This window comes from Branchiostoma belcheri, unplaced genomic scaffold (genome assembly GCF_001625305.1).
Source record: "Branchiostoma belcheri isolate BF01 breed outbred unplaced genomic scaffold, Haploidv18h27 scaffold42, whole genome shotgun sequence".
Classification (NCBI taxonomy): Eukaryota; Metazoa; Chordata; class Leptocardii; order Amphioxiformes; family Branchiostomatidae; genus Branchiostoma; species Branchiostoma belcheri.
Window position 1 is genome coordinate 741,951 of NW_017804043.1, and position 13,247 is coordinate 755,197.

Sequence of the window (13,247 nt, forward strand, 5' to 3'; positions counted from 1 at the left end):
CCCCCTGGCTACGGGCATGGATAAGTATGACCTATAACCTCTGTGCTTGTTCCCCCCTCTCTTCAGACCGTCCATCCAGCAGAAGTGCCTCTCATTCCAAACCTCCGTCAGACGATTCTGGTTTCCATAGCAACCAATCCAACCATCACGCAAAAAGAACACCGAAGGTCGCAGCACATGACCTTGACATCCGTGTAGAGGACGAGGAAGGAATCGGGAGCACGGCTATCTCTGATGTCAGCAAATCTGGTGTACACAGGTTAGTGATGATGTCAGCACTTTATGTGAAGTACTCTGAACATAATGTAGTTCTTTTTTCTGATCTTAAAGCACTTGAAGTGTTCATTCTTAAGTCAGGTGCTCTTAAAGGAAGTCCTTGAAAAACAGATGAAATCTATGAAAAAGATGATGAATTTTTTTGTTATTTGCAAAAATTTTGACAGAAACAAAAGAAGTGTAAACATCAAACTTGACAGTGAATGAAAAAGTGCCCAAACTAATTATAAGCTGAATTAGTACCCAAAAAGTATCAAGATATTTCACCCTCTTCTTTTGTTTTGTCAAGTGTTTGTTCAGCTTTATGTCTCAAGTGCGATGTAGTGGTTGGTTGAAGTACTGATTAAATTACATGCAATTTTCTGACTGCAATTTTCACTGGTACATGTACTTGTAGTTAGCATTCTGTCCAAAACGTAGAAAGAATTCTTCTAAATTCATTGTAGAGCAGGGTTTAACACTTGTAATTGTTGACTTTAACATTCTGTGGTTGACTGCTTAGAAACTTGCTTACTCTTGTTTCCTAAAATGTTGTAATTTTTTTGTCTTGTTGTTAACTGTCCAAAACGTATAGCAAGACTTCCTCTGATTTGATTATGAAACAGGGCTTTACACTTAAGATCTTAGAGTTTGAAACATTCTGTGATTGACCGCTTGAAAACCTGTTTACTCTTTCTTCTCATCCGGTTGGTAAGTCACTGAGTGAAGAGGCTCTTTTTACACAACCAAGTCTCTTATTCAGCTGATGTTTCAGTGACTGTCTGTCACCTTCCTGAGGGCAATTCTGACTGACCTTTTTTTCTCATGTTTGTCTTGTTGTTTGCAGCAATGTTGAGGAGTCTCCAGTGAAATTGAAAAAGGAAACAAGTAGCAAAATGGCGACCCCAGAATCCAGGGACGTGGCAGAACCTACGCAGACAAAAAAGAGCCGCCCAAGTTCTTCGCGAGGTCTGCGTAGCGGAATGATGGCTGGACCAATCATGAGCAGCCAAGATGTGAGTTGAACAGTTATTATTACCTCCGGGGAATAAATGGTTTATTGGCCAAACATCACCTGTGCAATCGCAGCCGTATAGTGCTGAATTTATGCAGGGTTTACAATCAGATGATACAAATGGTAATGATACACATAATAATACACATACTAGTAATACACAATGTCATGATACATATTTGTTCCACATTTTTGTGGAACTGCCGCAAGGGTCTGTGCGGCTGCCATTCGGCACCACAAGGTGACCTCAATACGGCTTTCCCCAACTGAAGTTAGGTACCCATTCACACTTGGGTGGAGTGAGGAAAGTCGTGTAAAGTGCCTTTCCCAAGGACACAACGTCGGGCGCATGTTCAGACATGTCCCGGGTACGACTCGGGATCGAACCTGGGTCTCCCGGTTCACAGTCGATTAATCATAATCAATGAGTCACATTGATTTTCTGCTGTTTCCAGAAAAATAATTTCCTTTTCATCTAGAATATTGAAAATGTCTCTGCAAAATGCAGACTGCAGGTGGGCATTTCTGACCCAAATAATTAAAATGCCTGCGGCTCAGACTTATAATCAATTGTTAAACATGAAAATGTTTATTCAAGACATTATATCCGGTACACAAACATCTAATTACAAAGGCTCAGTGCATGTTGCAGCAAACAAGGAGAAATCTGTGATCACCATGGCACAAAACAAGGCACTGCTGTACTTCCTACTCCTGGTTTCCAATCAGCTACTGCTCGTGTCGGCGCCAGCTTTACGGTGCCCTGACAGCTGTCGCTCCTACTCCGTAAACCTTTTGGGAAGGAAGCGAGTGTCCTGTCGCTGCCCAGATAAAAACTGGGTGGGGTCCCCCTGCAGCTGGATTGGGTACCGAGGAACGTACAGCTTCCCCGCATGTCTCGACGCCATACCAACCGGCTTTGTCGAAGCCACGTCGTCGATCTTCATCAAGCATCTCCGTTCCTCTACCATTTTGGAGCGGTCCTTCCCCAACAGCCCAGAAGTTCAGTACCTTTGGATCCAGCAGTCCAACGTGTCCACGGTGCAGCCAGGGGCTTTCCAAGGTCTGCCGTTATTGGAAGACCTCGCCCTTAATGACAACCGTATCTCCAGTCTTGGTACGTACGTCGACAAAAATGTGTATTTTGGGATCCTGATATTTAATTTTGTTGCATTTTTGAAAATAACCTTATTTCATAAGTAGTATGAATTGATTCCTCAATAACATCACTAGTATACATGCAGGAGTATTGGTTTGTTTCCACTGAAATTCAAGAACATGAAGACTTAAAGAATACAAAAATCAGTTGAGGATTATCATCATGGCAGTTAGTGACAGTTATCAGAAAAAAGGATGTAAAAAATTTGACTTATTAGTAACTTGAAATTCTGAAGTTAGTTCAGAAGAGGAGCAGTAAGGTTGGTAATTTGGCATTGTTAATCATTTCATTTCATTTTTATGTTGTGCACCCAAAATATATTTAAGTACACCTAATTTTTTTGGTTATGTGCACATGAGTGCATCTAATTAGAAGAAAGAATTTCGACTATGTGGATCACACAAATGTGGCCAAGCCTGGTTGAACCGGATTTGGAGCATTTTCACTGGGGTTATGTTGACTGGATTGATTCAGTTGCTAATCTATTCAGCTTGATTGTGTGGTGTTTGTTTGGCACCTCAATAATCAATAATTATTACAGTAACTACAAAAAAATTCCTGCAAACTTAAAATAATTTATAATATTCTGTTTTGTTTGTCCACAGAACCCGATACCTTCCTTGGGCTTGAGAAGGTAAAAAACCTCAACCTTCAAAGGAACGCCATTTCCGTCATACCCCAGCATGCATTCCGCGGCCTGCCTCTCCTTGAGAGGTTGAGGTTGAACAAGAACCGTCTGCGTTCCGTGCCCGTCGACGCACTGCTGCCGCTTCCGGCACTGAAGTTTGCAGACCTGGTAACGAACCACATCACCACGATCGACAGCCAAGTCCTGCGTCTGAGACACAACCAGACCTTTCGGCTGATGTTGACAGACAACCAGCTGAAATGTGACGCCAATCTCACCTGGTTCATCTGTAACCTGCCAGAGTTGGGTCACATCTTTGGGCGTGACTTCCTGAGGTGTGGGTCGCCTGCCAACCTGAGCGGAATTCTGCTTGCCACTGTGAGGAAGGACATCGTCGGTCAGACCAATATGGGCTGGTCACCACAGGACATTAGATTGGGAAGATGCGACGAAACGTCCACCATTCCCACAGACATGCGGCACACAAATGCCACCCTAGGCTCAGAGTACCAGGCTACAACAAGCCAGGCTACAACCGGGACTGACATAATTGTCACTCCTCCAAGTTTTGGCCCAATCCTCCCCAAGGAAGACGACAGTTACCACGTCAGTGCCGTCATTATGGCTGTTGCTGTGCCCCTCCTCATGGTGTTGGCATGGGTGGTTGTCATCTACTTATACGAACGCTGTCAGGACACAGGTCTGGCCCCCCACAACGCCCCCGCTGAACCAGATGGAAACTCCGCCCCTTCGGACAGAGACTCAGTCACAGGCAGACAACCAAGTCCTGCTCAGGACCAGACATCAGAGGGCAACGATGACATTGAGCCGTACGCTGTGTCATACATGGATGTGTCTGGGAAGGGGAAAAATGGCAAGCTTTTTCCCTACGCAACAACTTCCTTTGCTAACATCCAGCCAAGGGAACCAGACAACGATGACATGCAGACAATTGAAGACACCGATGACATTGAGCCGTATGCTGTGTCATACATGGATGTGTCTGGGAAGGGGAAAAATGGCAAGCTTTTTCCCTACGCAACAACTTCCTTTGCTAACATCCAGCCAAGGGAACCAGACAACGATGACATGCAGACAATTGAAGACACCAATGACATTGAGCCGTATGCTGTGTCATACATGGATGTGTCAGGGAAAGGGAAAAATGGCAAGCTTTTTCCCTACGCAACAACTTCCTTTGCTAACATCCAGCCAAGGGAACCAGACAACGATGACATGCAGACAATTGAAGACACCGATGACATTGAGCCGTATGCTGTGTCATACATGGATGTGTCAGGGAAAGGAAAAAACGGCAAGCTTTTTCCATATGCAACAACCTTAATCAACAAAGATCCAGGGCCACAGCTTCAGCCATACGCAGTGACCCACGATGAAGACCCAGGGCCACAGCTTCAGCCATATTCAGTGACCCACGATGAAGACCCAGGGCCACAGCTTCAGCCATATTCAGTGACCTACGATGAAGACCCAGGGCCACAGCTTCAGCCATACGCAGTGACCCACGATGAAGACCCAGGGCCACAGCTTCAGCCATATTCAGTGACCTACGATGAAGACCCAGGACCACAGCTTCAGCCATACGCAGTGACCTACGATGAAGACCCAGGACCACAGCTTCAGCCATATTCAGTGACCCACGATGAAGACCCAGGGCCACAGCTTCAGCCGTATGCAGTGACCCACAATGAAGACCCAGGACCACAGCTTCAGCCATATTCAGTGACCTACGATGAAGACCCAGGGCCACAGCTTCAGCCATATTCAGTGACCTACGATGAAGACCCAGGACCACAGCTTCAGCCATATTCAGTGACCTACGATGAAGACCCAGGGCCACAGCTTCAGCCGTATGCAGTGACCTACGATGAAGACCCAGGACCACAGCTTCAGCCATATTCAGTGACCTACGATGAAGACCCAGGGCCACAGCTTCAGCCATATTCAGTGACCTACGATGAAGACCCAGGACCACAGCTTCAGCCATATTCAGTGACCCACGATGAAGACCCAGGGCCACAGCTTCAGCCATATTCAGTGACCCACGATGAAGACCCAGGACCACAGCTTCAGCCATACTCCGTGACCCACAATGAAGACCCCACACAAGGTACAAGATGCCATACAAGGGCAGGTTATACATCACTGACTAAAGTCACTAACCAACAGACAACAAACGGCACACAACCGGTCACCCATCCAAGGGGCCAGTCACTTCCAAGATGCAATACACTAGCAGGTTATACTTCACTGACAAATAACACTAACCAACAGACAACAAACGTCACCCAACCAGTCACCCAAACAAGGGGCCAGTCACTGCCAAGATGCAATACACTAGCAGGTTATACGTCACTGACTAATGTCACTAACCAACAGACAACAAACGGCACACAACCGGTCACCCAAACAAGGCGTCAGTCACTGCCAAGATGCCATACAAGGGAAGGTTATATGTCACTGACTAAAGTCACCGATGATGATGAAACAATCGTGAAACAACCGGTCAACCAATCTGAGGGTCAGTCACTGCCAAGATGCAATACAAGAGCAGGTTATACGTCACTGACTAAAGTCACTAACAAACAGACAACAAACGTCACACAACCAAGGGGTCAGTCACTGCCAAGATGCAATACAATGGCAGGTTATACGTCACTGACTAATGTCACTGATGATGATGATGATGAAACAATCGTGAAACAACCGGTCAACCAATTAGAGGGTCAGTCACTGCCAGAAGAAGTAAGCATCAAGCCGAACTATGAGAGAGGCTGTCCAACTACAAGAGACAGTAGGGGTCCTTATGGAATGGACGAGGGACAGGAGGTCCCAAGTGTCAGTAGGGTGCTGTACAGGAGTGGCTCACAGCACACTGGTGCAGAGGACTGTGGGTCTAAAATCTAATCATTTTGAGGTCTCATCAAGACCTACCCACCTACCAAATATCAAAACAATCCAATCCAATTCTTTCTCCATCTTGCCTTATCTACATGTAAAAAATAATAATTGAGTCTCATAAAGACGATGGAGAAATAATCTCTTTGGCATTTTTTCATAATTTAGTACATGTATGCCATGTATTCTCCTCAAGGACTGAGACTGTGAGAGCTCGAATCAAAGAGGTGCTGTTTGAAAGTGGTACAATTAATTGCTGGATTTTCTGGATATTTCACTGGAAGTGTTGAATATTAAAAGCTTACCGGGGTTAATGCCCTTACAACAAACATGTACACAATAATTTATGATTGTAAAATGTATCAAGAATTCGAAGTTGTTTTGAGATTTATTGAGTTCGTTGCATTGCTTTCCTGCAAGAAATAATATGTATTTTATGGTTTAATTTTATGGATGACATCCTCTGAAGACCCCCAAACTAGTGTGCGCGGGCGAATAAAAAAATATTCTGGCTAAAAATAAAAGTGCTACTAAACCACAGGAATACAAAGCTGGTATTGTGAATTTGTGACAGTACTTAGCAACGTATACAATATGCGGCTTTTTGCGGCATTTATGAATCGGGATTTATGAATTTTTGAGTCTCGGAGCTTCGAATTCGATAGCCTGGGTACTCAGCTCCATTTTGTCACTGACTACCATGGACTACCCAGGCCTAGAGCCAGGCCAGACAGAGCCTCGGTGGAAGTGATGTGTTTTTTTTTTTTGAGGGCGACAGGAATTAATGCACGCGCAGATGTCATCCATAAAATTAAGTCAGTGTGGCCTTACAATACAAAAAAGTATCAGTCAGACATATTAATATTCTTAGCTGCATACCAAAGGGGTATGATGAAGATTTATTACCCATCTTTTTCTTGTATCTATAACTTTTTGGTATATGGTACTATAAGTTGAATGTTTTTTGTTTAAAATTTCTACAGAACCGAACATCAAGAAGAGGCCGGGTGCCCTCAACTCGACCCAACTTGGCAATAAACCTGGGGACAGAGAACAAACTGGACTTGACCAGCGTGGACAGTTCTTCCACCAAATATTCCGAGAGCAAAGTCAGCTCTGGTACCCTAGGAAGCAGTTTAACCAGAAAAGACTCCTCCTCTGACTCCAATCTAGGAAGTGAGAAGTCACCATATGTTGCAAAAGATCCTGCCAAGAAAATACTAACTACTGAAGAAGAAACCTACCTTGATAGCAAAAGAACCACGTCATCTAGCAAACTTATCAAATCTACCAGTCTAGACGAGAGAATTGTCAGCCCAAATGGCGGGACAAGGACTAAAACTCAGGACACACGGAGAAAAAGCGCGGAGCCAGAAAGCTTGGCAGCAAAACTGGACGGGAAGATATCGCCGCCCCCTAGCAGCTTGAGTCAGAAGCACAAGTCTTCGCCAAACCCTTCGGAGATTCTTACCGACATCAGTCAAGACACCTTGACAGAACAGTTGGCAGCAAGGAGAGAGGCAAGGGCTAAGACGCGCCCCAAGACAGCTGAGAATGGCGCAAGTAGAATGGACAGACTTAAAGAAAGATTGAAAAGTGTGGAGGACAGTTTTGACGACAATGGCACCAATAATAGCAAGTCAAGGTACTAACAGCTACACAATTGGAAATTTTGTCAGAATTTTTTTTACTGTTTCTTGTGATTTAAGAATATGTGATACTATATTACTTTTTTTCTGACATTTCTTGTAGGAAGTCTACCTCCTCCACTACAAAGAAGTTTGGTGACATTGAAATGGGAGACGTGGATGACCTTGAGGATGATTTTGGTGACCTTGCCCTCTCTGCACCTGCACCAAGCATCAAGCCATTGGCCGATGCTCAACCAATCACTGCCGAGACTGCAACTGTAAGCTTCATTCAAATTTTCTACCTGTAAATTCAGTTTTCAAAATTTTAAATGCATATTTGGCTCAGATACATGTACGATTGTGTGATTTCTTCGCTAGACCAAGAATTCTGATAATGCATGCCAAAAAACAAAAACAACAACAGTTACTTATTAAGCAATTAGATATGATTTTGGAAACGGTCACTGCGTTTCAGCTAGCATCCACTACCTTTCGTCGGTGACACTGGAGAGTTGTTAGAAAGCAGGTTTATAAGACTAAGTACAAACTGCCTACCTGCCTATATGCACATGCCAGGTACTGGCCCCTTGCTCCCCTCCATCAGGTACTTCCAGCCAGCTCTATCAAGGGCAATAGTCTCTGCTTCTCTTAGGGTAAGCCCTGTGTCACTCTGAATCTGGTCTTTCCACCTCTTGGTTGGTCTTCCCCGGAGTCTAGGGTTTTTAAACACCTGGTGGTATGCCTTAGTACAAACTATTTATTGATAATGCAAATAAGTGAAGACAAATAACCTTCCCTTCATATATTATGAAATTGTGTTTTCAGGAGTTGAAAACCCTTCTGTTTGGGTCGGCCTCAGAACAGTTTAATGCAGAATGGAGAAACCAGAGTCTGGGTTTCTGTGACACTGAAGGCCTGAGGTTTGGGATTGTACAGAACAAGGTAGGCTCTCATGCAAGGCTTTAAAGTTAAACCCTTGTCCTGTGGAGCCCATATATATATATGGGTTCCACATACCAATAGAATATAGTGCCCTGTATGTGTACGATTTGGGGGTATTTCTTGTGCAACACATCACACTGCAGTGAAACGCAACAAATGCGGAAGTAACTACGCCACCGCCGGGCAAAAAAGTCAAGGGTCTGTGACCTGATTAAGACATCAAATTATTGAAATATATGCACGCCAGCAGGACAAGGGTTGAAGGATCACGTTTAGGGAGAAGGGTGTTACACGTATTTTCCAATACATGTAGGTGTGATAAAGTCCCACCAATGCTTGTACAAAAAAGAATCAGTACTAAGAACTAAGAAATGTAATTATTACGGCCTAATTTACTTTTTTTCAGCAATAATTGTGGGCACCATGTAATTTCTAAACTATATTGCAACTTTCCTTATGATCCTGAAGTGAAGATTTATTTTTTTCTTCTCTTGCTCCTGTAGGGAGGTCCGTGTGGTGCCCTAGCAGCTATCCAGGCCTGTATGCTGAAGAGACTGTTGTTTGGGGAAGCCAGGGACAAGACAGCTAACCCACACAGGTATACAAGGAACATTTATAACACATGGTTTTATACATCATTCACTTCCAAGTCTGGTCAAGCAGGCTCGGTCAAGATCTGCAAGGATGGTGCTTTGAAAAAAAAAATCTTGAGAATAGAAGTTGATGTTTTGCATGAATGATTGGTGTCATCATAGTGCATTCAGGATTCATCAGTAAGTATCATAATAGATATTTACTATTTGTTCAAGAGGCCAGGGCAAATCTGCCTTTAAAGCTAACACTTAAGAAAAAGGCATCCTTTTTCTTATGCTAAGGCAACATTAAAATTCCAAGGCAATATTTTTGTCATTGTATTAAGGACTATATCGAAATGCTGCAAGATTGTTTTTTTCCCACCCCAGACTGTTGAGCCCAGACTCCAGACTAAGATCAGAGAGTCTGGCCCTGGGACTGGCAGACTTGTTATGGAGGGCTGGCAGGAAGAAACTGGCTGTAGTGGCTATGTGAGTACAACACACATAAAACAAGGAAACCAGACTTTGCCGCCTCACCTTTACTACTTTGTAACATTTCTGAATTCCCATAGACGAAAATAGCAAGGACTGATGAGGGTGCATTGTGCACACACACAAACTTGCAAGTTACAATGTACTTATAGCATGGTTCTGAATAGCATTTTGTATACATTATCTTGTGCATGTCCTGGATCCTACAATAAGCTCCAGATTTGTGTGACTGTTAATCTTCTGGGTTTTTTTAAACCTCCCTCTCCTCTATCCACCCACAGGCCTTCAGGAAGAAAACAGTTCCATGCTGGAGCCAGATACAGACAGGACAACTTAACAGAAACTGTGAGTTCTATAATCATGGTACATTGTATATTTTGATCTGTGTGTTTTTACAAATCTTGTTTACGTGTGGAAACACTTCTTTAAAATGTAGTACATGTACATGTACTTCTAAACAGGTTGATGACAAGAACATTTTAGGTCCTAGACTGTCTCCCTGCAAATGGACACTCTACACCTTAAGTACATGTCTGTAAGTGTTAGAACATGGAATAAGAAGTAAGAATGTACGTGTCTGTAAGTGTTATAAGAAGTTTGCTGTCTCCTTGTGCATTAGCTGATGCTGAACAGAGTAGACTCCCAGGAGGACCTGGAAGCTTTCATAAAACAGAACGTCTCTCTGGTGAGTGATGTGGGAGAACCCACTCAAAGTACAGACTGAGAGCCTGCTTGTAAATTCCACAGCTGCATTCTTGCTGTTAGCCTGTGTTACACAATACAGTCTCTCACTGTCAGGCTGATTTGGCTTCCTCCCTGTGAGCTTCAGATTCAGCTTTATTATGTTAACCGAAGGAAAACCTATTGTTTTGCTCTGTTTCTTCCTCTTCTTCTTCTCCAAACAGTGACCTATGACCTGACCAATGACAATGACATGATTTGTTGACGTCTGTCACCATGGTGACTGGTGTTGGGTTACGTAATGTTGCAATTTCATGGTCTGCTCTGCTCCTGTCACCATATACTTGTAATACATGTGGGAGAATAATCTAACTCAAACTTACAGAAAGCCTGTTTGTATATTCAAAAGCTGCAGCACGTTGGCAGAACATACTGCACTTGCGTAAAACCTGTAATGTATTGTGCATAGCACTTCCGCAGAACGTCTCATATAAGTTTGTATTTGCGTGCATGTATATAAGGTTAACATCCCGTCTGTAGTTTCCAAATGTTATGTCTGAAAAGATATCGTCTGCAACAGGCAAACTTCTGATGCAACGTTGACCAAACATCCAACGAAAATCGTGAAAAATCAGGGTTTCGTGCAGGTGCAGTGCATTCTGTTACTGTTGTGTAAGGTGGTACATGTGGATAATTAGCCAAAAATGGCTACCTCTGCAAACCTTTTAAATTTATTCTTTATCAAACATATTATATAGGTCACAACTAATTTTATCTCTTGATTCTATTTCAGTTTGAGACAAATCCCTATGCCACTATTTTGGTCCTGTACTCCGCAATCCTGTCCAGGACTATTGACCAGTAAGGACATTTTTTTTTTCACATAGTAAAGTTGGATAAAATTCATGTATATACCAAACACAAAGATTCATAAATCAAAAACCAAATCGTCAAAGATTTCCTCAGTCACAATATAAACTTTTTTGTGTTTGGTTAATGTTAAGATTGGCATCGTAACTGTTGTTTTGTTGTCCTCAACAGAGGTGAAGCATGCTTTTTAAGTACTAGTAGCTGTACTTACATTTGTAGTCTAGTGCATTGTGGCATCGCTACAGCTGGTGTATTTTTTTGGTGAAGATGAAAATTACCGTGTTGCTAATACAAGACGGGGGCTCACCAGACCTCCATACAGCATTGCTTTGCTTATAATATCACAAATATGTATAGTATTTAAAATATGTATTGTACGTTTTAGTGTGATATCTGACATGGATGAACCCACCACCAAGCTGATAGGAGCACACGGCTACTGCACTCAGGTGAGGCAATGCTGGGACTGTTTAAGTGAAAGTGAAAGTGATCTCGATCCAGTTTAGCTCATTGAAGAGTTAATCTTCCACTGGTCGTGACAGAGAAGACAGACGCTATGTACAGTATTTACAGGTTCATTGTACCGGGGAAATTCCCCCTAGCTCTTTTCGACAAGCACAATGAACAGTGGACCACAGTTAACGTCCCGTCCGAAGGACTGCGACCCTAAACAGTAGCGTGCATGTCGGGTGAGCGACATCAGCCGGGATTCGAACTCCCAACCTCTTAGTCCAGAGGGCTGGCAGGATCGCTCACCACTGGACTACACACGCTGTTTAAAAGAGACACCTAGTGATATCCACACAAACTGCATGCAAGTTGGGCTCTGTCCTTGGTGCTGAAATACACTTACACTGTCCCCTTAGTACTTTGCCATGTATTTGAAGCATAGAATATTCTTTCTTTTTTTCAACACATTTCTGTAGCCTTGTCAACTTCATGTGGTATATTCTAAAAAGTTATTGTTTATTGATTAAAGTTGTTTTCCTTATTTTTAATGAGAAGTAAATATTCACATATCTCTTATTATGATACTAAATGATATTGGTATCATGGAACAAACTACATGTATCTTTTTTTTAGTGTTAAACAACATGTACTATCCTGTTAATACAATTATTTTATCAAAGGCACTTACTTTTTTACCTTTTTTTTAGATACATGTAGATTCTTTTCGTGATGTTGATTGAAATGAAAAGAGACGTCTACACTGACATTCCTCATGTAATTGAATGCCCAATACACTAACCTTTCTGCCTTAACTGCCTAACGACATTACATTCTCCACCAATAAGCTTGACCCTAATGCTAAGTGACATTTCCTTCAACATTTGACTTGTAGATTGGCTGATAAGTATGACATTTCTGCCAGTAGTGATGAACTCAATCTACACTGGGTCTGTCCCTGGTGCTGAACGGCATTTCTAGAAAATGATTTTCCATAATACTGAATGACATTTAAATCTAGCTTGCCCATGGTGATAAAATTTACTCTGATGTTATGGCTCTGCCTGCCAATAACATTCCCAGAACACAGCAACCCACTGCCCCTTTGGCCTAAAAAAACATAGCCCTCAAAGGCTATGAGATCCGTACTTATATAAAGATGCTATTGTAGAACCTTTATCTTTTATAATCATCTTTTATAATTATCTTTTTTAATTATCTTTTTACCTTTGATCATTATACTTATGTTCACCTTCACAGAGGGAAACATACTGTTCTTGCTCTTTTTCTGTTCTTCTTCAAACAAATAAGGTCAATGACCTGGACCGGATGTCTGTCACCATGGTAACTGGTGCTGTAGCAGGCACCCTGTGATGCTGGATTATGTTATGTAGCAAGTGGCAGGACAGGGTTAGAGGGGCTGTTTTAGTGTTTTTGAGTTAATGATTGTGTTGAGTAAGAATAAACAGCAGTATACCGGTAATTATTATAATAGTTTATTAGGTTATGTGAAGGTAAACATAATGCATTTAAAACTTTTTTTGTTGAACTTTTCTAGGAAATGGTGAACCTGTTCCTGACAGGCAAGGCCGTGTCTAACGTGTTTAATGACACAGTGGAGCTGGACTCGGGG

General features: G+C 42.6%; 1 protein-coding gene across 1 annotated transcript in view; it reads left to right on the top strand.

The window, feature by feature from the left end:
* The window catches only part of LOC109478132 (protein FAM188B-like), a 20,749-nt gene that overhangs the window by 3,646 nt on the left and 3,856 nt on the right, over positions 1-13,247 (top strand). Inside the window, exons 4-14 of the mRNA XM_019779621.1 lie at positions 67-259; positions 1,103-1,271; positions 6,960-7,298; positions 8,436-8,549; positions 9,053-9,147; positions 9,512-9,613; positions 9,898-9,961; positions 10,236-10,301; positions 11,091-11,158; positions 11,553-11,616; positions 13,173-13,242. Coding sequence (XP_019635180.1) covers positions 67-259; positions 1,103-1,271; positions 6,960-7,298; positions 8,436-8,549; positions 9,053-9,147; positions 9,512-9,613; positions 9,898-9,961; positions 10,236-10,301; positions 11,091-11,158; positions 11,553-11,616; positions 13,173-13,242 — 1,344 coding nt within the window. The remainder of the gene's footprint in view (positions 1-66; positions 260-1,102; positions 1,272-6,959; positions 7,299-8,435; positions 8,550-9,052; positions 9,148-9,511; positions 9,614-9,897; positions 9,962-10,235; positions 10,302-11,090; positions 11,159-11,552; positions 11,617-13,172; positions 13,243-13,247) is intronic.